This window comes from Macaca thibetana, chromosome 2, assembly GCF_024542745.1.
Source record: "Macaca thibetana thibetana isolate TM-01 chromosome 2, ASM2454274v1, whole genome shotgun sequence".
In the NCBI taxonomy this organism is placed as follows: domain Eukaryota; kingdom Metazoa; phylum Chordata; class Mammalia; order Primates; family Cercopithecidae; genus Macaca; species Macaca thibetana.
In genome coordinates this window covers 33,681,844-33,708,537 of record NC_065579.1, presented here as the reverse complement: position 1 = coordinate 33,708,537, position 26,694 = coordinate 33,681,844, and the positions used below count along the sequence as shown (strand labels likewise).

The following is a 26,694-nucleotide window of genomic DNA, read 5'->3' as shown; positions in this document are numbered from 1 at the left end:
TGCACCAGTCTTCCCAGGATTGGCTCAGTGGAGCTGCCATTGCCCCTTCATACACAGGCTTTAGCAATCAAAACCCTAATTTTGTGGCAGCAAGGCCTCCCTGCAGTGCCCCTTAAGTCTCTGAAACTCCCACTTGCTCTAAGGATTGTAATCCTGGGCCAAGCCTTAACTGTCATTCTCTTTCCCTAGCTGAGGTGGAAAGTTGAGGAATGTAAAGGGAACAAAGCATTACCCTGAGCCAGAGTATCTCAGCTTCCAGCAGCTGGGGCCACCAAACAGTTTGGTCTGCCAACTGTTCAGAAGGGAGCGAGGGTACAATGTACGAGGGCACCCCCTGTGCTCAATTCTCCAGAGTGTCAGTTAGCATTTGCACATTTGGCTTGATAAAAATATATCAAAACCCTGTGGTTTCAGAGACCCTGGGTCTGGCCCAGGTAAACCAGAAAAGAGGTTCCTCCTGCCCCAGAACTGATGCTGAGAGAAAGAATCTGCCTTGGCTTCAGGGGTCCAGAAAGCTTGAGGACTGAGGTGGGGGGGATCCAGAGAATGTTCCAGATTCAGGTCTTTGGGATGAAACCCCAGAAACTCTAGAACCTGCCATCAAAGCCTCTTACATTAAAAGGGGGAAGGAAAAGTTATTTTCCTTTAAATTTTTTTCCATCCAAAATATCCATTTGCAAAATAACTTCTCAGCCACGAGTCTCTGCCTCCCATTTCCTTGGAGACAGGGGATGAAGTGTTAAGATGGTCACAATACAGCCCATATCCCAGATGAGATGCACCAAGCTCTGGGGGCAGGGCTATGAGGAGTGATCTTGGTTCAGCAGCCTGGGGGCTGGCACAGAAGGTTCAGAGAGAAGGGCATAAAGCAATGGCAGCAGGCTGGGAGCAGTGTTCTCTGCTGATAAGAGTACCTTTCCAAACTTAGTTTATTTTAAGAACAGAAGCCCTATATAACCATACAAATGTTTAAAATTCAAAAAAAGCCTTTGCTTAAGTGAACAACAAATAAAAACATTTCTCACATAACTTGTTTTTCTTCCTCCCAGAAACTGTAGTGCTTAGACTCCTATTTCATTAAAATAATAAAATTAAGGAAGCCAACTCTTCCAAGTGCTCTGAGACTACATAACTATATATATTCTGCAGAAGCCAGATGACTATCCAGAAGGTAAGAATCAGGTTAGGACACCAACCACCAACCCCCTAGTCTTACACATGACATCCCTAGGAGAGGTGGCCTGATGTGTGTGTGTCCAGCAGACCCTCTCCCCATCACTGCTCAGTCAGCAGCATATAAGTAAGCAGTATCTGGGGACTTCTTTACCTCCCTGGTGAACAGTAACAGATCAAGTTAGCAACCACCTTAAAGGATATATTAGAGGCCTCAGACTCATAGAAAATTATTTTTGTCTTTAAGACAAAATGATAAAAAGAGAGTAACACCATTTTACCCTGATCCATTTCCCTTCTCACAAGATAAACTTGTTTAAAATAAAATTTCTATCAGCTACTCAGAGACCTCCGGAGATCTAAAAGAACCAGTGATTCATATTTTGCTACATTCTCAAATTTCCACCTTTTGAGGGCCAATTAACCAACTAAAACACAACACCTCAATACTGGCAAGGGTTCTACAAAGCCTGGAAGAGAGTTGGACAGCTCAGATGTGAAGCATGAATTCATCTGCAATTAAAAAAAGGCACTACCTTTCCACCCCAGGGGACTATGCTGAAATAGCCTTACCTCTGAGTCCCGCTGAGCCCATGCGTGCCTTCTCTTGTTGGTACACATCTCTCTGCTGCTGAGTAAGTGTCAAGGTCTGCCCTTTGCTCTGGTATGTAGTACAGTACTTAATTACTTGTTCATAAGCACCTTTCATAAAACAAATCTCTGGTCTGTCCTAAGAAAAAATGTACCAAACACAAGTTTAATTTCAACTTGTACATACCTTCCATTGGAGTCCAAAATTAAGTGCCATTCATTTCTCATAATTCCCAGAGAAGCTACTCAAGCCTAAGGTTTTGACTGCCACCTGAACTCTGAAGATTAAATATTCCTGTATGGAGCTTTCTGTATCTTTTATAGAAAACATCTATCCCACCATCCCACACATTAAAGGCAATGCTATATACTAAGCCCCAAATTTGGCACTCTGAATGTGGAAAGAGGCTCATTGCAACACAACAAGAAATGGTAGAGAAATAACAGTTCACAATGGTTCAAGTTCTCTATTAGCTACTATATACATCTATATCTCCCTATCTACCTAAAACGCCATTTAATTCTCCCAATCACAGTGTATTTATGGGTATTATCAGACTTTTTATTTTTTATCATGGTAAATATGCTTATAAAGCTTATAATGAAATACTGCAGTGGCTCACGCCTGTAATCCCAGCACTTTGGGAGGCCGAGGCGGGCGGATCACAAGGTCAGGAGATCGAGACCACGGTGAAACTCCGTCTCTACTAAAAAAAAAAAAATACAAAAAATTAGCCGGGCGCGGTTGTGGGCGCCTGTAGTCCCAGCTACTCGGGAGGCTGAGGCAGGAGAATGGCGTGAACCCGGGAGGCGGAGCTTGCAGTGAGCCGAGATCGCGCCACTGCACTCCAGCCTGGGCGACAGAGCGAGACTCCGTCTCAAAAAAAAAAAAAAAAAAAAAAAAAAGAAATACTGCAGTTTCCTGTCCAACCCTTCTCACCACTAGTCCTACTCCATGGAAGCAAAATAATTTTAACATTTTTAGCTGTTTTCTCTGATATTTACCCTCATGTTTTTAACATGTTTATACTGCTCCTCCTTCAGGTATCAATTTTATACACTGTCTATTGTGACAGATGTTAATTTCCCCATTCCCACTACCTATTCCCCCCTCCCCATCATTATGATATAGTTAAAGGAAAATCTGCCAGTATTTTGTTTACATCAAGACTCCCTGCCGCTAAGACAAGTGTGGTAATGACTACAGCAATTCACAAATATCCCAGCTCTCCTGGTAGGTAGGAGTGTATTTCCCTATTGCCCTCCTCACTCCAAAAGTCAGGCATGACTTGATTTAGCCAATAAACATGAGTATTTGTGTCACTTCCAAATGGAAATGTAGGTGCCGGTGCATAATTTCCTATTCTTCTACCCCTGCTGTGACAGTGTGTGCTCACGTTAAAATGGAGCTTCCATCTGCCTGAGTTCCCAAATAACTACAAAGAGCAGATATTTGGGGACAGGGAGGCAGCAGGAGAGCATGATGTTGTTTTCATGGCCTATCCTGATTGATAGCTCAAATAGGATACTTCTTTTCCTGTTCAAGTTTCGTCTTTTAGAAAGTTAATAACCACCTCTTTAATTTGCTTTGTTTTCTGTATACCTATCATTCATTCTTCCTAAACTCTTCAATGTAATATAAAACCCTTCTCATGGCCTTTTTTCACATCAACAAAGAAGCAGATAAGCTATTACCTCTATATTTTACTGGAGACCGCCTTCCTTCACTCTTCTTTCCATTTCTAATTGGCTGATTTCTAGGCCTGCTGTATCACTGGTATCTAGGAACAATGCTCTACCTCTATCCTCACTGAATTTTAAGTCTTTAAGTCTCGCTTTTGTTTTGTTTTTTTTAATCCACCAATATCTTTCTAAGAAAGGGTGTGTGGTGTAGGACACATTTTTCTTCTATCCTGACATTTGTAAGTTTAGCTAGGGATAAATTTCCTCTCATTTTGAAGGCTTTGCTCTATTATCTTCCAGCCTACAGTGTCAATGTTTTCATTGAAAAGTATAAAGAAATTAAAGTAGTGCCCCCTTATCCGGGGTTTAATTTCCTGCAATTTCTGTTACTTAGCAGCAGTCCAAAAATATTAAATAGAAAATTCCAAAAATAAATAATTCATAAGTTTCCAATTATACAACATTCTGAGTATGGCGATGAAATCCCACTCTGTCCTGCCAAAGACATCATCCCTTTGTCCAACATATCCACACTGCATATGCTCCCTGCCCATTAATCACTTAGTAGCCATCTATGTTACTGGAACGAAAAAAATATGGTATATATAAGGTTCAATACTACTCATGGTTTCAGGCATCCACTAGGAGTCTTGGAGTGTATCCCGCTGGGCTAAGTGGCAGAGTACTGTACTTTAGTTCCTAAGCCCTTTTATATGATTTCCCCTTTGCTTAAAGCTCTCTAGAAGCTCTTCAAATTCTCTCTCTCCAAGTGTTCTCAAATTTCTTAATTATGGGTCTTGTGTTTATCCATCACCCCACCCTGCTTTAACACACATATTGTGCTGAGCAGTTGGTGGGCCACTTTATTCTAGATACCAGTCTTTTCATTCTGGAAAAGTTTCTAACATTAGTTGATAAAATCTTCTCATTTTCTGTTCTTTCTTCCTATTACCTATTCCTATTACCCTTCCTATAACCACCATGGGGTAATTACTGGATCTTCTGTATTTATTTTGATTTTTCTTACCTTTTATACTGTACACGCCTTTGGCTTTGTTCTACTTTGATACATTTCTTGACTTTATTTGATAAACATTTCATTGAAAGTTATTTCATCTTTTTTGTGTTTTTTGGAAATTTTCTTTAGCATCTGTCATTACCTTTCTCTAAGACCCCTTTCTCTGTTGGTTTGGTCTTTGACTTTCATACTAAAGATTTTCTCCAAGTATCTAGTAATCCCTCCCTGTCACTTGTTTTCAAGAGTGAAGAAATTAAAAGACTAGAAGCTCCATGAGCACTGGCTGAGCTAAGGATCAACTGGGAAGCCTTCTTGTAGGGTGATGAGATAAAGTCCAGGAGTAGGTAAGTGCTTCTAATGAACAAAGAGTTTAGCTCAGAGGTGCCCCTTATGACAGGGCTCCCCAACTCCCAGGCAGTGGACCAGTACAGTCCGTGGTGTGTTAGGAACCTAGACACAAAGAAGTAGTGGGCTGCAGGCAAGCAAGCACTGCTGCCTGAGCTCCCATCTCCTGTCAGGTTAGCCAGGGCATGAGATTCTCATAGGAGCATGAACCGTATTGTGAACTACACATGCAAAGGATCTAGGTTGTGCACTCCTTACGAGAATCTAATGCCTGAGGATCTGAGGTGGACCAATGTCATCGCAAAACCATTCCCTGCCTGCGGAAGCGTTCCAGGAAATCAGTCCCTGGTGCCAAAAAGGCTAGGGACCGCTGCCATACGAGACCAGGCAGCTTTTCTAAAACTCTTGAATCTTCTTACTGAGGGAATGAGAGTAGGGAGATGCCAGCCTTCATGTATTCTAAGAGACAAGTGGTGTTAAGAACTAGGGCTTAACCCTTCAGGACAATGACATCTTCTTAATCACTGTTTTCAGTCTTAAGGCTTAATCCTACCCTCTACTCTTATCCCCAGATTTCTGGTGTTCCACAGGGGTAAAGGAGGGCTAACCATCTGGCCTAAAGAAGCAGCAAAGGTACTTGGGGGAGTTCTGTTGGTTCCTTATTCAGAATTTCAAATATCTCTATTTTTAGCCTTATGCCTTACTCCCTGCCTCCAAAGGTACCTGGCACCTTTGAATCTTCCCTATACTTTCTGAGTTTATATCTTCTATTCCTTGTTAGTGATTTTCATGGGTTTCAGGGAGATAATAAATATATACAGTCATGTTCAAGTGAAAGTCCTTTAAAAGCAAACTAGCCACTGAAGTTACTTTTAAATTGGTAAGTTTCCCTATCTGTGTCAGGCTGACTTCTTACAGATCCTGAGTCACATCTGTGGGTTGGGGTTTTGTTCGTTCATTTCACCGGTTGGTTTTGTTTTGCAAGAGGAACTCTTCAGGTCAGCAAATGAGAAGAAGAATCAAATGTTTCCAAACATATCCTGCTACTTTCTGTCCCCCACTCCCACAACTAAGAAGATTTAATCTTCCAATGTAAAACTTTGGTGAGATAACATTAAAAGTTGCTGAAAAGTAAAAGTAAAATTATTAAACATTATATGAGCCACACTATCTTCAAGTACTGAGCGATGGTTTACAAAATGTAGTGAAACAGACCTATCCAAAAAAGTCACATGCATATTCTTGCCATGTAACTATATGGTTAAGGGCCATCAGCTGAAAATCGCTTAAGTTTAATGCAATTTCTGAAAGCTTTACATTAAAAGGTTTAAAGTGTAAGGCATTTTATTTTCGTAGTTTTATTTCCAATTGTCTTCTTTCACCAAAGTTTGTAAAAGTTCCTTTAAAGAACAGACGGAAACCTTTTTTTTGGCCCTCATGAACATAGTTCCTGGAAGACTTCAATTCAAAGTTCAGTGTTAACCAACCTGGCCTTCCTTTTAAAACCAGTATGTTTCCACTTATATGAATGAAGGGAGATCCCTTCATTCCTGTTTTCTATAGAGATGTAATCATAGGTATCATATGCAAAAATCATGTGTTTGCTCATAGGTAAAAACATATAACCAACTAGTCATTCCTGTCAAAGGAACTATAAAAATAACAAATAAGTCCAGACATAGTGGCTCACGCCTGTAATCCCAGCACTCTGGGAGGCCAATTTAGGAGGATTATGTGAGTCCAGGGCTTCAAGACCAGCCTAGGTAACATAATGACACCCCATCTCTGGGGTGGCAAAATTAGCCAGGTATGGTGGCACGTGCTTATAGTCCCAGCTACTTGGGAAGCTGAGGTGGGCAGATCACTTGTGCTCGGGAGGTTGAGGTTGCAGTGAGCCAAGGTCATGCCACTGCACTCAACCTAGGCAACAGAGTGAAGGAAAGTTTAAGGGTGTGTGTGTGTGTGTGTGTGTGTGTGTGTGTGTATTTAGACGGAGTCTCACTCTGTCGCCCAGGCTGGAGTGCAGTGGGGCGATCTCGGCTCACTGCAACCTCCGCCTCCTGGATTCTAACAATTCCCCTGTCCCAGCCTCCTGAGTAGCTGGGACTACAGGCACACATCACCACACCTGGTTAATTTTTGTATTTTTAGTAGAGACTGGGTTTCACCATATTGGTCAGGCTGGTCTCAAACTCCTGACCTCAGGTGATCCACCAGCCTTGGCCTCCCAAAGTGCTGGGATTACAGGCGTGAGCTACCGCATCCAGCCTAAGCTTCAATATTTTTTAAAGTTAAGTTTAAACATCAAGCTGGTAATAGCAACTATGAGTGATATAATCATACACTCTAGATAATTCAGAACTCTTATTACACTAACTGGAAAAATTTCTAAAGCACCCAGGAACAAAGTGGCAGCTTAAAATACCGGTATGTCATTTCATCAGCTTGTAAGCTAGAGTAATCAACATGAATTACATACATTTGCAAACTACTTTCCAAAAAGTAAGGTGGTTTCATTTGTTCTGAAGATAAGACATTCCTTCAGTGAAAGAACACAGATTGAAACACAGTCTGCAAAGACCTTATAAGGAACTGTCATGAAGAACAGAAAAAATTCTGAAAAAACCAGATGTCACAAGCTTTAGGAGACTGAGACTAGGCTAGTCTCATTTAAGCTGTTTGGTCACACAGCAACAACTCCATGAATATATCTATGCATGGATTCTATAAGGAAAGACTATCAAAGAGAACACAAACAGTAAGAGATGAGTGTACTATTAATTACACGTACTTTCTAGCAACAAGTCTTTATTATGTACAATGACTATTTAAACCCAAAGGTGGACGGTAAATGAAAAACTAGTCATCTAAGCTGAACAGGAAATACGTGTTCTTTAAACACATGGATACCTGCTGTGTTCGGTGTACACACTTAACAGCCATCCACTTTTGCTCAGAGCTAAAAGGGTATTCAGTTTTTCTGATGTAGTCTTGTTGAAGTCCATCAAGACCCATCTGTATGGCACAAAAAGAGAGTTAATTCTCACCTATATGTGATTATTTTTTCCTTTAACAAAGAACAAGGATCACAACTTGTAGCTAGGTTGGCTGGATTATTTTTCAGTTAACGGTGAAAGAATAAATGCTCCATCTATATATACCGTACTTCCCTATACAACAGTATACATTTTCAACATGAAAGCCCAGGTATGTAGATAGAGTCTAAGGCAGGTTTTCTGAATTGCACACTGACTAAACCTCCCACACCCACTGTATTAATCCCTCTACCAGCTCAAATTCTGAAAGGAAGCAGGATATAAATAAATAAAACTACCCAACCAATTCTGAGCATGTATTTTTATAATCAATAGAAGTTTCAGATTAAATCTCTCACTTCTTAGGGACTCAAATGTCTCACTTGTTATCATCCTAGTCCCTTACCCTCTACCACTTTATATCCTGAATACTACCAGTCATATTGTTGTTTTCCTTCCCAATCGCCTTTGCATCAGTATCAAATATGCAAATGTCAAAAATAACAAAAAATATCTTCCAAATATCAAAAAATGCTTAAACTACTCAAAATTCTACCATGTATTGCTTTCTATTTTCTATTGAAACATGTTCAGGCTCTTCTTCTTGGCCTTAAAGGTTCTCCAGAAACCCACCACATACAGTGTCTATAAAAATCCTCCTGGTCGGCCGGGCGTGGTGGCTCACGCCTGTAATCCCAGCACTCTGGGAGGCCGAGGTGGGCAGATTATGAAGTCAGGAGATTGAGACGATCCTGGCTAACACAGTGAAACCCCGTTTCTACTAAAAAATACAAAAAATTAGCCAGGCATGGTGGCGGGCGCCTTAGTCCCAGCTGCTCGGGAGGCTGAGGCAGGAGAATGGCGTGAACCCGGGAGGCAGAGCTTGCAGTGAGCGGACATGGTACCACTGCACGCCAGCCTGGGCGACAGAGCGAGACTCCGTCTTAAAAAAAAAAAAATCCTCCTGGTCGCACAAATACATTTCATTTTATCCAGTTTGGCCAATTCACTAGCCACAGCCCACTCTATGCTCTTTTACTCCTCTCTACTTCTACTTTAGTTCATTCCCTAGCTTACCTCATCTAAACCCTTCCTATCTTTCAAAGCCCTCATATCCCAGCTCTGAATCTGCATTGTTCTTATATGTGACTTAATGTTTAAGATTTCAGTGTCTGCTGTCTTGGATTGCCTTTTGTCTCAAGAATGTCAATATAAATTCCCTACCTAAAATATGAGGTCTCTGCCCATAAAAAGATAGGTTCGTACTCTTCATCTCTCAGAGAAACTAATATCTTTATAAGCATAACACAGGAAATACTTGATAACTAATTCATGTTTTGAGTACTATACTATTTTAGTTGTAAGGAGACCAAAAGATACAGAAATGTGCTTTTCTGCCAAGGAAACTATATATTCTAAAACTATAAATTTTATTTCATTAAATATGTTATAATAACCTGTAATTCTATACTGTCTCTCATTTCAAGCAACCTCATTTAGAAGCCTCTTGCTTTACACAAGTATCAAAATTTCCTTTGAATACTCTTGAGGTAGGAATAGTGATTTTTGTTGTGAGTGACAGCCTGCACTTACTAGGTTTCTCACTGAATCAAATATAGGACTTAGGGGATAAGGAGACAGATTGGGACAGATGAAAAGTTAACTGAGACTTCTCCCCAAAACAAATTATAACTTCACAATCATTTTGAAAAATTAACAAAGGAGAGAAAGACTGAGAAAAGAAAGCTATTTTCTCATGACTGTGTTATCTTTACCTAGAAATACTAAAGAATGTTGCCTTTTATTCATTCAAGTTAGTATTTATTAGCAATTACACACATTTATGAAGTATTTCACATGCAGATCTCAATATTGTGGAGGACAGGAACATTTCTTCATAAGAAATCAATGACTGTTCATTAGTTTGTAACTTGCATGTGAACAATCAAGTTATACTGAAAAACCTCTATACTTTATATTTACAGGAGTAAAACTGATACCCAAAAGACAGTAAAAACAATGTAATAGTATGAGTTTTTTTCATTCAATACTTAAAAACCAGTAATACTGAAATTGATGACACTGCGTTCTGTTGTGAGGGTAGTGTCTCATATGTCAAAGAAGAGAAATTTAGGTACGTACCTTCATTGCAAGAGCAATTAAGGCCCCTTCTGTTGGCTTCCCCATTAGAGTATTGTTTCTAATTACAGCATCATTGCACACACAGCCCGCCTAAGAAAAATACACATAAACTATGAACCTATCACTGTGTCTTAAGTCATTATGAAGAAAGTCACCGTCTTGGAAAACAAAGTATTTACCTCAACAATTCTGCTAACAGCCGGGTTATAGAATCCATGAACAACATCACCATCAACAATCACTTCCCCAAATTGATTATAGCCAACTCCAGTAACCTAAGGGTCACAAAGTGGGATCAATAATACAAACACTACAAACACATGCTGGTGATAAGACCTATAAAACCCAAAAACTATACTGAGTTCTGTTCATTTTATTTATAACGACACTGTTAAAGTGTTTATCTAGAAAAGCATTAAAATTTGTCTTTTAAAAGGACATTTAGTGAAGAAATATAGATTCTAATTCTCATCAAAATTATTAATCTAAAAAGACATTGTTTTCTACTTACAATATGCTATTAAAAGAATAAGCTATGAAAATATACATAAGTAAGCTTAAACTTGTATGACATTACACTTATATAGCATACTACAGTTTGCAAAGAACTCAAATCCATTACCATATGTAACATATAACACAAACCTGTGACTTTGACAAAAGTAGTATCCAAAGTATTCTTTCTGCAAACATGCAGGCCTGGAGACATTGAGATATACGCTAGCACTTACAAGTCACTTTAACACAGCATATTACACACCAATTTTAAAAATCAGAGGTAGAGACAAACCAGGTATTTATATCAGATGTCTAGAACAAACCAAGCCAAACAAAAGGAAATTTCACAATAAAAATCATACAATTTAGTGGCTAGGTGTGGTAGCTCACATCTGTAATCCTAACACTTGGGAGGCTGGGGCAGGAGAATCACTTTAGCCCAGGAGTTCAAGACCAGCCTGGGCAACAAAGCAAGATCCATCTCTATTAAAAATAAAAATAAATATGTTTCATGACATAATTTAGAGGTAAACAATTAACAAATGATTAATGCATTACATATAGCATGACCTTAAAAGAAAAACTAATATTCTACCTTCCATATCTGGATCATATAAGCACATGTAGTCCCAATGACCCTTCTGAATCATCCAGAAAGGGCACATTCACCAACACAGCATGGGGGATCTTTGACCAAATCTAACACCATAAATATCGAGTCTCTTTTCAAAACCTATGTAAATAACGTACATAGGTTTATTTTACATAGGTAATATAAAATGGACGTAAATAAACCCAAGTACAACTTCTGTCAATTTGTCTAATGCTTATTTTTCTCAACGAATTAGCTATAAATACATTTTAAATTACTGTACCCAACATAAGTAGTGTTAAGAGCATTCCAGTCAAAAATCCTGCACAGACTGAGTAGGATTAGACTTGTCCATAAGCACCTTCAGGAAGAACTACTGCACAGTGATGTACACTTAAGAGACAATGTATCAATATATAATTGTTAAAATAAAATGATTCATTCATTCATTTATTCATTTATCAAGCATTTATTACTATGAAGCAGGCTCTGTGCTAGGCAATATAGTTCCTGTTCTCTCATAATGGGGAAAAGGGACAGAAAATTTTACCTAAGATAAGGACTAAGAGGTATGAAATGCTAAGAAAACATATAACATAGGGCCACTTCTGGGTGTTCTGAAGAAGTGGGTTGAATTAAGGTGCAAAGGATGAAGAGGTATTAGACTATCCTAAACAGTGAGAAAGGCAGCAAAGTTCCTAAAGTAGGAATAATTGTGTCACATCAAAAGAACTATAAAGCCAGTATATTTAGTGCATAGAAAGCAAAGAGTAGCATACAAGGATAGAGGGGAAAATAAGGGACAGAACATGTACGACTTTGAGAGGCCACAGTTCAGGATCCTGATCACAATGGAAAACCACTGGAGTATCTTAATTTATGGAGTGACATGCTTAAAATTTGGTTCTAAAAAGATCCCTCGAGCTACTTATGGAGTGAGGACATCAAGAATAGATAAAGACCAGTCAAAAAGCTTTATCAGAGGGGCAGGTGAGAAATGGCGGTAACTTAAAGAAGCTAGCTATAAAGTAGATGGCTGGGAAAATTCTTTAGAAGTCAAAATTGGCAGGATTTAATTATGGATAGATGAAGGGGTGACCGAAAGAGAGATGTCAAGGAGGAATCAAAGTTTTTGGATTGAACAAGTGTACAAGCAGAATGAGACAAAGACTTGGTAGAAACACAGAGAGAGAAAATAACTCCGCTACTAATTTACAGCCCTTTTGAAGGTAAGACACTGGAACTGTTAGGAATGTTAAACATCAAGTTTCTTAAAGCGATACTGTTTTTGTTTGTTAAAAAGCTATAGAGTACCTCAGCATGCAGACCATCTGAAGTAAATATGTGAGTAACAGTCATTTCATTCTTCGTCAGTGTTCCAGTTTTATCTGAACAAATCACATTACAGCAGCCTAAAGAATTAAATCATTACAAGTCACCAAAAGAATCAAGGAGAAATATAAGTTCACTTAAAAAACAAATCAAAGACTAGAATCCTGTCCTACTTCTCTGAATTTATTTATAGAGATCAAACTCATTGGTAATTTTAGATTAACTTCTCTCATTATGCTTGTTTCAGCATAAGCAATTTCTGAAAATAAAAATAAAAATTAGATGTTGACATTTTCTTATTTACAGTTAGTTTCTACAAAGCTACTTCACATTAGCTTTATGTAATGATCTTATATAACATCTTTGCTAGAAAGTTTGGAGAGTTCCTAAATATAAACCCATATAATTTCTTCAGTAGGGATTTTTCAAGGTATTTCAGTTTCTCGTATATGGAGGAGATATTAAAATACAAACTAGAAATTAAATTCAGTACATTTTTGGAGTTTCAAAGCATATTGCACATAAAGTTTTGTTAGAGCAATATAACTACTGTAAATGTACTGTTCTTACAGGCAAATTCAACTCAAGTATGACATTTGGATCTATAATAATACATATCTTCTTTGACATGTCACAAGAAAAAAATTCTATTAATTTTACTCCAAGATTTCAGTTGTTGTATGGATTTTTCTTAACATGATTTGAGCATTAGAACATTATGATGTAGAAAGACTTCTCTTCAAGGCCCTTACCTAAGGGATAGGAATTTTTAATTGCATTTTTGGGTTGTTAAAACCATATCCAATTTTGCCATAAGCCAAACATCATTATGCAAATCTCTAAGATAAAAATTGTAAAACTCTGAGATGATTCACTATTGACATAAACTTATGCATCATTGCATAAGAATGCTCTTAACACAGACTTACCCAGAGTTTCAACAATAGGCAGTTTTTTCACAATGGCCCTTTTCTTCACCATTCTCATAACACCAAGAGCTAGTGTCACCGTGACCACAATGGGGAGACCTTCAGGAATTGCTGCTACAGCCAAACTATAACCAATATATACAAAGTATTAAAATATAGGTTAAACAGTACTCACAGCAAAATTTAAATTGGATGTTACTTAAAGCTTAATAAAATGCAAAATTAATATAGTCAATACCTAAAAAATAAACTTCTCAAAAGGAAGAGAAAGTTAACATTTACTGGATACCTAGTAGCTGCCAGGTTAAGCACAGTGGTTAAAAAATGTAGGTTCTGACATCAAATTGCCTGGATTTGTATCCCTGGCTTCACCATCTTTTACTTGTGTGATCCAGAGCTACTTACTAATCTAGGTCTGCAGTTTACTGTCCTCATCTATAAAATACAGATAACTATAAACGTTCAAACAAAAACTTATCAATGTTCACAGCAACACTATTCACGATAGCCAAAAGATGGAAACAGGCCAAATATTAATCAACTGATAAATGTAAAATTGTGACATCCATGCAATGGAATATTACTTTAGCCACAAAAAGGAATGAAGTACTAACACGTTACAACATGAATAAACCTTGAAAACCCTGAAAACCTTGCTAAGTGAAAAAAGACAGATACAAAAGGTCCCATATTCTATCATTCCATTTATATGAAATATCTTGAAAAGGCAAATCCATAGAGACAGCAGATTAGTGAATGGTTGCCAGGGACTAGGGGAAGAGGGAAACTGGGGAGCGACTGCTTAATGTGTACAGGGTTTTCTTCTGGCATGATGAAAAGGTTCTGAATCTAGATAGCGGTTAACAGTTGTAAAACACTGTGACCATACTTAACTCCACCAACTTAACTCCTTAAAACTAAATTTTTATGATATGTGTATTTTATCACAGTTTAAAAAATCATTTCACTCTTGTCTTTTATAATTAAAAAATGACAAGTCTTTCTTTGTGCCATTCCAAATACTATCTCTTGACTCGGCTAGAAATAAGGACATAAGCAATCCAACCCTTCATTCTACCACTGTTCCCTCTGCTGCTTCTACTTCCTAATTTCCATTACCAACTTTTCTTTGCGTAATCTAGTACAGTAGCATCCGTTTCTATAACCATAATTGGCTTTTTCATGCTTTATTTACTGGTTGATTTTAAAGTTGAAAGCAAATAAGCAACAATATTATTAGCTAAACAATACACACTGAAGAGTCAAGAAATATGTATTATCATTAATACTTCCTTTTCTCCTTTGGGCTACTCAAAGAGAATGTTCCTAGTTCAAAGGGAATCCTTTTTTTTCTTTTTTCTTTTTTTTTTTTTCCTTTTTAAAATGCTTCCATTAAGGAAAAATAGGCATCATCACTTACAATCTAGATACAATGAATCTTTTCAATCTTTTATATTTAAATCATCTTAGCAAAACTTTGCAGACGAATAAATAAATTGTAAAAAACTTCACTCTAAATTTTCATTTTAACGATAACCCAAAACTATTCCTGGACTTGAAGGCATCTATACCTGAAATGGGTAACATATTTTGGATGTAACTAACTGCTCATCCACTGTTTTTGGTGAACTTGGAACATACTTATCTTATAAATACTGATTTCAGATTTCAAAACATATTTCTAACAGGCTCTAGCTTATCAATCTAGTTCTTCTTTCTTGCATCTGTTCTGTCAAATTGCAATACTTCTAAAACCATTGATGGTTCCCAATTGTGTTGAAAAGAGAAGAGCTACCTTCTTTGGTCCATGACTGCAAAACATTTTCAATTTTAGATTTATAAACACCAATTACAATGATGAATCCAATGAATTTTTCTACTTCTGCATAATCTATTTCCTTTTAATCACTTTTATATTCATACCAGTCTTCAGCATTTCTCCATTTAAAAGCAGTATGAAGTCAATGCTGGTAAACAAGCATCATAAAAGATGAATGAAATAGGGTCATACATTCGTTTAGCAAAAAGAGATGGTCCAGATTCTTGGTAAAAACTACTGCATGATAGAGTCCTTGCTGCAGAATGATTAACTGGAAGAGAATACCTTTTTCTTTTTTGTCCTTAAAAACAGACTGCTCACTCATCAAAATTAAGGAGTTTGAGAAGATCTAGAGTATCATCATCCAAAGACTCAGTCTTGAGATTTCACTTATATGATTAATTTCACCCACATCATTATAGCCTACAGTGCTTCTACTTGGCTCCTTGCACTGATCTTCTGATTTGCCTAATAATTGTGAAAAGTCTTCTCTGCCAATTATTCTCTTTGCCATTATAGTAGAAAGTGAAAAATTTTGAATTCTCACTTTTGTTCAATGAAAGCTATAACAAACAAACCTAAAGATTATGCTTTTTGACTTCTTTTACATGATGCAATACTTTAGGCAGCACAATAAGAAACCTAATAATAAGAGAATAGTGATGATTCATTTTATTACATCAACCTTCTAAATGATTCCATCATTTTTCTGCTTTCTTATTGTTTTAGTCATCTTCAGTACTCTTGCAAATAATTCCTAGGGTGAAGAAATTGTAAAATACTTCAAGAAAGAGGAAAAATAGGATCATTAAAGGTCCCATAATGTAGCTTATATTTATAAAAGATTCCAGTGGATCCACACTGCAAAACAGAATTGCAAAATAGAATAAGTTTTATTCTATTTGAAAATTTTTAAGTTTCTTGTACTTTGGAAGACCTTGAAGAAAAAATAAAAGTTATGATATGTCAATCTGTACAAAAAGAACTCAAATAAAACCCCAAATCCTCAAAAACTAAAAATGATCCAATGGATAATATGTCAGTGTTTAATATCTCAAACTTATTCCCCATTTTAAATTTATTTTGTATTTAACCCATGGCTTTTTTAAATACAAATTTAAACCAAGAGTTTCAAATTGCATTTTCACCCCCTTGAGAAATAAAAAAAAACACATTCCTTCACTATATCACAAATATCTTTTTACTTCTCATTCATTCAGATTCCTTGTAATCTATTTGACTTTTCTTTTTGAAAGACATTGACTTTTGTTCTAATATTTGAAATATTTCCTATGCCTACAACAGATGTCTACCAGGATTTCTTTTCCTTAGATGCCTAAGTAAGTTCTTGCCCTTTCTTATGTCTATTATCATCTTCCTTTCCTTCACCCATGTTTTGCTGGAATTTCATACAAGGATGGGTAGGAAATGAATATTCTACTTGCCTACTTATTTGTAACTAATCGGACCAATCCTTTGGCTAGGCCTAATTTACCGATTTATGATCATTTGCCCCGTAATCTGTTATCACTGCTCCACTGTATTCTAATGCAATCTGATGTTGCTATGGATGAAGAACTAATAAAATAATCTTCCCCTTCTGGATTTGATTAACACCAGTTCTATTCACCTAGTGACCTGGTAAGAATAATATATCAAATATGCTGCTAGGTAACACTGCTATGATTAAGGGATTAAGGGACTAATCTCTCTAGACGAGGAAAGTTATAATTATCTTATAGGAAGTCAGAGCTTTGAGTTTCTCAAGTGTAGTAACTCTTGTAACTAGACTCGTCCCTTGCAGGCATCTGGAAACACATGTTTCAAAATATGTTTCTCATAGAGATATTTTAACCCAAGGTAAATCCCACACTCACAAGGTTGACCTTATCTCCTTTTACTTGAGTGAACTGCTACATGGACTGCTGCAGACTCTCAGAAGGCTGCCTGAAGTTACCCTGCTGTGTTCAGGGCACAGGTATCAGATGTGGTCTGTGAAAGTCTTGTGAGTTGGAATGTTTAGAAGAACCTAAAGAGACTCTGTGGTAGAAACTGCAGTTGCTAATGAGAAGTCTGATGCCAGCGTAGTTACCCTTCCTTTGTAGATGTCCTGACATTTTTTCTTTAGTTTCACAATTATGTATCAAGTTTGAAGTTTTTTCCATTCTGCTTGGCATTTAGTGAATCCTTTCAATCTATAAAGACTTATTTTGCCTTAGTGTGAGAAAATATTTGTGTGTCATATCTTACATAATTTCTCCTTACACCTTTTTGAAACTCCAATTAGTTAGAAATGGTATTTCTGAAATTATTCCTCTTCATCATTTTATCTCATTCTTTCTAAGACTTTTTACTTTTTTTGGGGGGGGGGACCTCTTTGAATTTATATTACACTCCTTCAATTGAATTTTTAATTTCAGCATTCATAATCTTAATTTCTAAAAACTCTTTTTGTTCTCTGATCCTTTTCTACAACAATCTATCTCATGGATGCAGTTTCTTCACACGTCTCCGAAAATACAAACACTTGGTTTTTAAATTTGTCTTCTTCAACATTTCGTTTTCCTCTGAAATTGATTATTCAATTTCTATATTGTGAACTTTCTCTTTCATGCTGCTAATTTTCAATTAGATAATCCTTAATTGTCTATTTATATATAAAAAGGCAATAATGCATTAGTAATTCCAGACATCTAGTGTGGGTTTTCTTCATTACCATATATATACGTTTTCATTTTTCTGGAGGTAATTTTAATATATAACTTCTGAACCATTTATGTAGCAATATTATACTCTTATGGGCTCCATGTAATATTGATCTCCATAATAAAACATAAGCTATGTCCATTAGAGAAATAAAAGGGCAAAAGAGACTCCAATTATGAAGTATTGGAACTTACCTTACACTAATAGTAAACATTTCCAGGATATCTTTTCCCAGTAACCAGCCAACCAACATGATGATTCCTGAAAGAGAAATAGTTATTTTTCCCTTTTACATACAATCACCTAGAAGGAACAGAACAAGCTGAACGCATCTAAAACATCCCTTGACAACAAAAGGGAAAGCATATTGGATCACAATTACGAGATTTTATAAAAATCCATTAAACAGGGGAGGTTAAAGTTAACACTGCTTAATGTGAATACGGTGCATAATCACATATGTACATGTGTGCTCACACAGTTTTACTTTTGGTTGACACTGCTCCCATCTATCCCTTAAAGCAATATCTTACTATTTTTTAAAAACTTACCAGTATTTTCATACAATGAAAAACAGAAGGTGGCAGCAAACATATGGGTCTTCTATTTAATATCAAATATGCAAAATTAAACCCTAAAACTTCATTTTCCATAACACAATATCCAGACACTTCTCAGCAAATCCATACTACATAAAAAGGGACACTTAGGACTTGGCTCAAAAAGTGATGTGCCTTACGTTAAGCACCTACGATTGCACTAACATCTAAAAATTACTACTTTCAAGGCATTTCAAAAATTTAAAAATCAATTAAACCAATACTCCTTGCTTTAACCTTTTATCTTTGAAAAGAACAGGGGTAAAGGGGCACACAAGCAGGTTTGTAAGGAAAAACCAAACAGATTCATCAGAAGTTTGATAAAATAAAGCTATCTCAAGATTGTAAATCAATATGAACATTTAAGATAAGGATTTTTTTTTTTTTTTTTTTTGAGACGGAGTCTCGCTTTGTCGCCCAGGCTGGAGTGCAGTGGCCGGATCTCAGCTCACTGCAAGCTCCGCCTCCCGGGTTCACGCCGTTCTCCTGCCTCAGCCTCCCGAGTAGCTGGGACTACAGGCTACCTCGCCGGGCTAGTTTTTTGTATTTTTTAGTAGAGACAGGGTTTCACCGTATTAGCCAGGATGGTCTCGATCTCCTGACCTCGTGATCCACCCATTTCAGCCTCCCAAAGTGCTAGGATTACAGGCTTGAGCCACTGCGCCCGGCCCCCAAGACAAGGTTTTTTTCATCTTTGTATAACTAAAGAATAATTATCCAAATAGTAACCTTCTAAGATCCTATACCAAACACTATCATGATGGAAGAAATTATGTCCAAAGGATTATACCAGGGGTCAGCAAACTATAATCTGTGGGTCTCTTGTCTGCTTTTGTGAATGAAATTTGTTGGAACATAGCCACACTCATTTATATGCATATTTTCTATGATTGTTTTCATGCTAATGGCAAAGTAAACTATTTCCAACAGAGACCATATGGACTAAAATATTTACTATCTAGTCCTTTACAAAAAAAAAAAAAAAATTGCTGACCCCCTTATCTAGCTCTTGACCTTGGCAAGAGAAATTATGTCCAATGTGATATACTAACATAAAACCAGATAATCATAAAGTTGAAACATATTACTAAACTTGAAATGGTTTTATGATATAGTGCTAATAGAAACTACAAAGATTTAATTGGCTAGAATGTCCTTCAGTTTATCAAATTCACTATAAAATTTCTAGAAAAGAGCAATAATCAAATGAAAGAAGTTATGAGGGCATACACACCAGTGAAAAAAACTAAGATAACTTCCTACCTTCTACTTTATGTTTACAATGAAGATAGATGGATAAACAGAATTACTATTTAAGAAGTTATTTCAACTAATATTGTATTAACAGAAATAGTGCTTCAAAATTGCATTACTCCTGTAATCCCAGCACTTTGGGAGGCTGAGGTGGGCAATCACGTGAGTTCAGGAGTTCAAGACCAGCCTGGCCAATGTGGTAAAACCCTGCGTCTATTAAAAATAAAATTAAAAAATTAGCCAGGTGTGGTGGCACACACCTGTAATCCCAGCTACTTGAGAGGCTGAGGCAGGGAAATCGCTTGAACCCTGGGAGGCAGAGGTTGCAGTCAGCCGGGATTGTGTCATTGCACTTCAGCCTGAGCAACAAGAGTGAGACTCTGTCTCCAAAAAAAAAAAAAAAAAAAATGTATTACTGGCTTTGAAATACTAAGTTAGCTGGAATAATTAACATGGTAAGAAAATTAAAGGAGAAAAGACTCCAAAATTAATGCAAGTGCTTAATGTGTGATAAAAACGTGACTTCAACCCCATGAATAAAGACTGGATTACAGAATTAATGGGATAATTAACTTGAGTAAAAAAGTTAAAACTCTGCCTTAAGCCATGTACTAAAATAAATTTTAAATAAAACAGTAAAATGTCAAAAATAAAAAACTATACAACAATGTTTTAATAAATGTTCTTATAAACATGAGGTTGGGAAATCTTTAGGAATAGAACAAAACCAACTTAATTGCAGAGATTATCAATAGGAGGGTGATAACAGAATCTCATGGAAGAGGGGATGTTTTAACCCATTTGTGTCTGAGGTTGCAATTTTTTGAATTTTTGCAATCAGACCTTGGCAATGACCTTGAGCAGCAGGATATAAATAACTTCCACATGCTTAACGATCCAATAATGGAACACTAGGCATAAATAATTACATATATTGCCCTCTTACCAAGTTTATTCTACATGCCTCAAAGGCAATTTAAATGGGAAAAAAATACTTATAACTTATACAACAAAAATACTGAAAATCTAGTCATATAAACAGCTTTTATCAATCTAAGACTCAAGACACAGGAAAACGGACAAAAGAAATCGTTGGCAGGTCATAAAATGAAATAAAAATGATCAACCCACACATGACAAAGCATTCGGTTTCCCTAATAATGAACTGTCAAATCAAATAATGAGAACTCTTTTATTTACAGTTGAAGTTAATGACAACACTTAAAGCTGGCCAAAAATTTAAAAGTTACATGGATCCCCTTTGACTAAATAACTTTATTTCTAAGAATTTTTCCTTAAAAAAGAGAGGTATTTACCAGAAGATAGCCACACTGGAGAACTATTTATATAACAAAAAAAAACCTCAAAAAATCCTAAATGTCTAGAAGAGGTCTTCTTATATGTTTTCCCACAAAATAGAATACTATACAACATTTATACTTGTTTTGTGTGAGCATCAATCTAATGACAAGAGTTTTATGACAGGACATGTGAAATAAAAATAGAAAAGCAGTCCATAAAACTACAGTATTACATTCTTGAAAGACAAATACTAAAATGTTTAAAGAAATATTTTCTGATTACAAGAATCAGAGTTCTATTTTTTCTTTGTTGAAATGAACAATGACTAGTAGTCTTACAATTTTAAAAAGCATTAAACTTAATAAAAAAAAAGAAAGCCAATAAATAAAACTAGAATACCACCACCCTTCACATTCAAAAAAGAAAACTCAAATAAAAATATATACATACTCACTCTTCTCTTACCTATTATACCAAAGGAGTAAAAGGAAAGTTGTTTTCCTAAGAGGTCCATGCTCTTCTGCAGAGGGGTTTTTGGTGCCTTGATAAATTGAAGAAGAGTGTCACCACAATTAGCTATATTTACTAAGCTTTATCAAGTGTCAGGGACTTGCTAAGTGCCTGACAAAGCAATTCTTAAGTTAACCATCCAACTCTCCCATAAGGTAAATAATCACCTTCACTGAGAAAACTGAGACTTAGATTTTACACAATGCCCAAGGTCACACAGTGAGGAATAGAAATTTTCTACTTTTAAAAACCTGTTTATTTGAAAAGGTCCATTCTCCCCCATGCTTCCTTCTGAGGAAAAATCTGTTCTCCTTCCTACCAACCACTGCAGGACTTCATTACCATCAGCTGCTCTCTCACTTACTTTTCCAATTTTCCCCTTTCTGTATCCACAAACATGCTAGTAACCCAGGTCTTTTAATCCCCCCTCATCTGCTAACCCTCTTCTCTATTCATCCCTTCACTACCACGCCTCTTGGAATGAGTTCCCACTCTGCATCACATACTGGAGTTTTGGCAGGTTACCTGAGAAATCCAGACGATTTGGGGATAACATGACATTTGCATAATGCAACTTCCTTTTAAATAAGAAAGTATTTAAAATGAACTCATCTTTAATACTTTTAGCCAAGAATATTTTGTAGGTTATTTTACTTGGCAATCTTTTCCCTGCCACCCTTACTTGGAATTATGTGAAGTTGAAAAAATTTGACAGAAGACATATTCCAAGGTACAAATATACTAATTACTAATCCTTAAAATTACAACACTAATTTCTGAAAATAATAAGATCTACAAATAAGTGGTTATAAGCCTTTTTCTGCTATAAACAATGAGTAAAGCTCAAAATCCTTTAGAATACTAACAACATCAATTTAGACCTTTTCAATTACAGGCTTTCCAATTATGTTTCTAAACAGAGACAAGTGATTTCCATTCTGAATAAAATATTGCTCTCAACAGTATACAAAATAATCCAATATTCTCTACTTACAATGAAGAATTCCAGATTTGGAACAAATACATCATTAACATATTAAGTACTCACCTCTTCTGCTTGCATCATTTTAAACACCTCCCCAAATTCAGAATTTTCTCCTGTTCCAATGACAACACCCTAAGGGGAAAAACAGGAAAATACATTTACATCCAGATGAAATGTAAACCAAAACACATACACACACACATCCAACAACTTTCAAAGTCTTACCTACAGTGAAGATGTCTAACATACACACTCGTAAGATTTCCTTAGCAAATTTACTTTTTTATGTTACTGTCATAACCATTTGCCCCTCATGATTTAAACCCTGGAAACAAACATTACATTAAATGTATTGCTGGCCGGGTGCTGCGGTTCACACCTATAATCCCAATACTTTTGAGTGGCCAAGGCGGGGTGGATCACTTGAGGTCAGGAGTTTGAGATCAGCCTGGCCCACATGGTGAAATGTCATCTCTACTAAAAATACAAAAAATTAGCCAGGCGTGGTGGGATGTGCCTGTAATCCCTGCTACACGGGAGGCTGAGGCAGGAGAATCACTTGAACCTGGGAGGTGAAGGTTGCAGAGAGCCAAGATCATGCCACTGCACTCCAGACTGGACAACAGAGTGAGACTCCGTCTCAAAACAAAACGTATTGCAGACTCAATTCTGAGGCCTATTTTTTGCCTATATTAGTATTTCTGAAATACAAATATGTATTATACTCAATAGGAGACATTTAATATAGTTTCTTTTTACCCTTAGTGAATGGTGTCTTTTGCACTGGTGGAGTACCGGAATTCAGGATATGAAGCATTTGAAATCGATCAACAGGTGAACAATATATAGTCAGATTATTACAGCCAGTATCATATCAACTAAATTAAAAATTTATTTAGCTAATAATAAACACATCCATGAAACCACTGTTTCTCTCTTTAAAAAGAAACAGGTAATGAGGATTATCCATTATCTGGGAAATAGCAGAACTATGGAAATGTTATACTTCAGGGACACAGATTCTCCCGTTTCACAAATAGATGTAATGGGTTAAGTTCAATTTTATCTTTTGTCATGTATTTGAAAAATTCCACATAAAATCAGCAAAAAATAATTGAGAAAATAATTTAAAACAAAGGTACTGCTTTTTTCACAACAGGAAAAAAAATTTACCTTTGCTTTGCCACATCTGACCAGTGTTCCCATAAAGGCAATGTTACTTCTTGATGCAAGAGCTCCATTAGTTGCAGCTGGCTGAGGAGCTGTCACCTTAGAACAAGGCGTTGTCTCACCTGTCAAGCTGGACTCATCAATGGAAAGATCCACAGCCTTAGGGAACATAAAGAATCCCAGATTCAAATATTGTGCTACACTTAACATCTCTAGAGTTCATAACTATCATCACTTCTTCCTCAAATATCCCTTTTCCATTGATTAGCCACATCTTGTATCAAAACCATCACTCTAAGACAAAAGACCAGAATCAGTACAATCATATTTTAAAATACAATTAAGTCAACAAAATCTAAGACATGCAAAGTAGAATGTTGTACCATGAGACTAGATTAGTCCAAAATTGAAAATACAACTAGGAAAAATTTGACACTAGCTAAGACTCAATCTTCATCTAGAGAAAACTCAACTTTTCATGACAAAATATTATTTCCTAATTTTGTCAAGTCCCTAAAGTTCTAGAAAAATGGCTTGGCAGATTAAAACCACTGATGATGACTGAAAGTGATACATGAATAAAGGGGAAAAATGTCACTTAGAAATCATTTCATTTTGGAATCAATTTTCATAAAATTATTCTTGCTATACATCCCTACGTTTATTCCAAATTATAATTTGCAAGACTCAAAAATGTATACAAATGTTTTCATGCAGATCATAACTATCATAGTATCTTCCAACTCTGCAATAGGGCTCAATTTTGAAGACTTCACTCCTGACACAGTATTTACCTACCCAAGCATACAGAAAAAAGGAAAAAAAAACTATTTTATGAGTATAGATAGATAGATACATACACACAAACAAGTGGGGGAGAGGACTAGGGCCAAGTAAGTCAGAAATAGTTAAGAGTTAAACAGCTTCCTCTACTGCAGTGCTTCTCAAAACCTTCAATACATTAATGTGAATCACCTCAACAGGAATAAAGGTATACAGCAACGGTTCTCAACGGAGGACAGCATCACATCCACTACCTCAGAACTTGTTAGAAGAGTCCTTTGCTCCACCTCCAACACAAGGTAGAGAAAGTCAACCTAACAGACTGTATTTACAAGCCCTCCAGGTGATTCTGTTGCAAACTTCCATCCATTTTATTCCAGAAGCAATTATTCAAGGGTCCTTAGGGTACTCTTTAACAAACTAGGAATTAGTTCATGACTTTACTGATTTTACAGGCTCATTCATTCACCCAACATTTATTGACTATCAGTGTTAGGCACTGAGCAAGTTCCTGGAAAGAAAACAGGATAAATTACTGCACAGTATCACTGCTATTTTAAGTTGAGTCAGTATTCTCAATCAGGTCTTTCTTAATTCTCAGTTCACACTATGTATGTTAAATTTATATCTTCTTTTTCTTTTTTTTTGGCGGGGGGTGAAAAGTTATAAATTACATCTTTTAAAATGGTTCATTTCTGAGCATAAAAACCTCAAATAACCTCATGTAAAATTATTATTAAAAATTGGTTCACAGAATCTTCATCTCCGCAACAAAACTGTTTTAATTTGACCAACAACATTCCTACATTCACTTAACAAATATTTATTACTGCTTACAATGTACCATGCCCTGTACTTTATCACACACAGTAGGAGAATCAGCAGTGAAGAAAACAAAGTTTCTATCCTTGGATATTAATGGGAAAGTGATTTTAAACAAGCACAAGTATATAATATATAATGCCAGGTGGGGGAAAACAACAAACATAATGAAGATAGAGTCACACTTTAGAAGAAAACATTCCCCAAAACCAGGTAATCCTCTGCAGAGCCCTGATAGACCTGAGAGCTCGAAGGCTGGGCCATAATTAGGGAGAGTGGATTTCCCGTAAAGGGAACAAAAAGTACAAAGACCTTGGGGGCAGGAACATGCTTGGTGTGTTTGTGTGTTAGGCAAACACGTAACTGCAAAAATAAGAGTTTACATTAGATTGTAAGTTTTAAAATATTCATCATGAAAATAAATATAACTCCAAAGAGACAAAATTGTGATAGCATTTCCCAAAAGTTTAAATAGTATGACAATGGAATGCATTTTCGTATCAAAATAAGCTTACAAAAATTATTCTTTAAAACACAGATCAATAGTCCTTTAGACGTTAAAGGATTTTGCATTTAACATTAATTGTGTATACAAACACAAACCAGTTAATAAATTTGGGTTCATTACCTTAACCCAACTGAAGATTTAAAAAACACCTGCCATGTTCAAAGGCAAGTGAATTTTTCTTTATTAAAGGAACATATTTATTTGACTTTTCTTTCCACGTTAACCTTGAAACTATTTAACTTTTCACACTAACACATTTATTAGCAAGGCAAGAGAAACAAATCTTAAAATGGGCCTTTCTTCAAAGATAATGCCAATACTAAAAATCGGCTGACATTTCATTGCTTACAATCTGCTAGGCACTATGCCACATACCTATGCTAAATTATCACATTTAATCCTACTAACAACTCCTATGAGGCAAGTAATTACTATTATTATCCCTGCTTTACAGGCACTGAAAGGTTAAGTAACTCACCCAACATTATAGAGGTAGAACGCTATGCAGATAAAATTCCAGTGTTGAAAGATTTTAACTCCAGATTCCTCTTATTTAGAGGATCAATCTACAAATTATTTCTCCTCCCCAATTTTGTAACCACTTATAGAAAAAGACAGGTATAACACATAAAGCAAATTTATGAAAAATATTATGTATTTTCTGAATTACAAGTAAATTTATATAAGGTTCATTTTATTTAGCAAGCTCATCTTTAATGCTTGTTACAACAATCAGAGTTGCACGTAATTTTCCAAGATCTTAACTAGAAAAGAGATCGACTAATATTTAAAAATAAATACTTGTAGAAATTTACAGAATTCCTTCCCTAAGAGACGTAAAACTCATGTTTTCCCTTTGAAGACTTTTGCTTTAAATGTAAATCTTAAACATGGATAA

General features: G+C 36.2%; 1 protein-coding gene across 9 annotated transcripts in view; it reads right to left on the bottom strand.

Annotated features, from left to right (window-relative positions):
* Positions 1-26,694, bottom strand: part of ATP2C1 (ATPase secretory pathway Ca2+ transporting 1) — a 178,846-nt gene that overhangs the window by 40,039 nt on the left and 112,113 nt on the right. For all 9 annotated transcript variants that reach the window (XM_050777766.1, XM_050777726.1, XM_050777735.1 and 6 more), the window contains 10 exons: positions 23,687-23,842; positions 22,577-22,645; positions 21,484-21,559; positions 18,058-18,124; positions 13,339-13,463; positions 12,392-12,489; positions 10,167-10,262; positions 9,988-10,077; positions 7,721-7,825; positions 1,747-1,903 (listed from right to left, as the gene is read on the bottom strand). In XM_050777766.1, the coding sequence (XP_050633723.1) occupies positions 1,747-1,903; positions 7,721-7,825; positions 9,988-10,077; positions 10,167-10,262; positions 12,392-12,489; positions 13,339-13,463; positions 18,058-18,124; positions 21,484-21,559; positions 22,577-22,645; positions 23,687-23,842 (1,039 nt within the window). The remainder of the gene's footprint in view (positions 1-1,746; positions 1,904-7,720; positions 7,826-9,987; positions 10,078-10,166; positions 10,263-12,391; positions 12,490-13,338; positions 13,464-18,057; positions 18,125-21,483; positions 21,560-22,576; positions 22,646-23,686; positions 23,843-26,694) is intronic.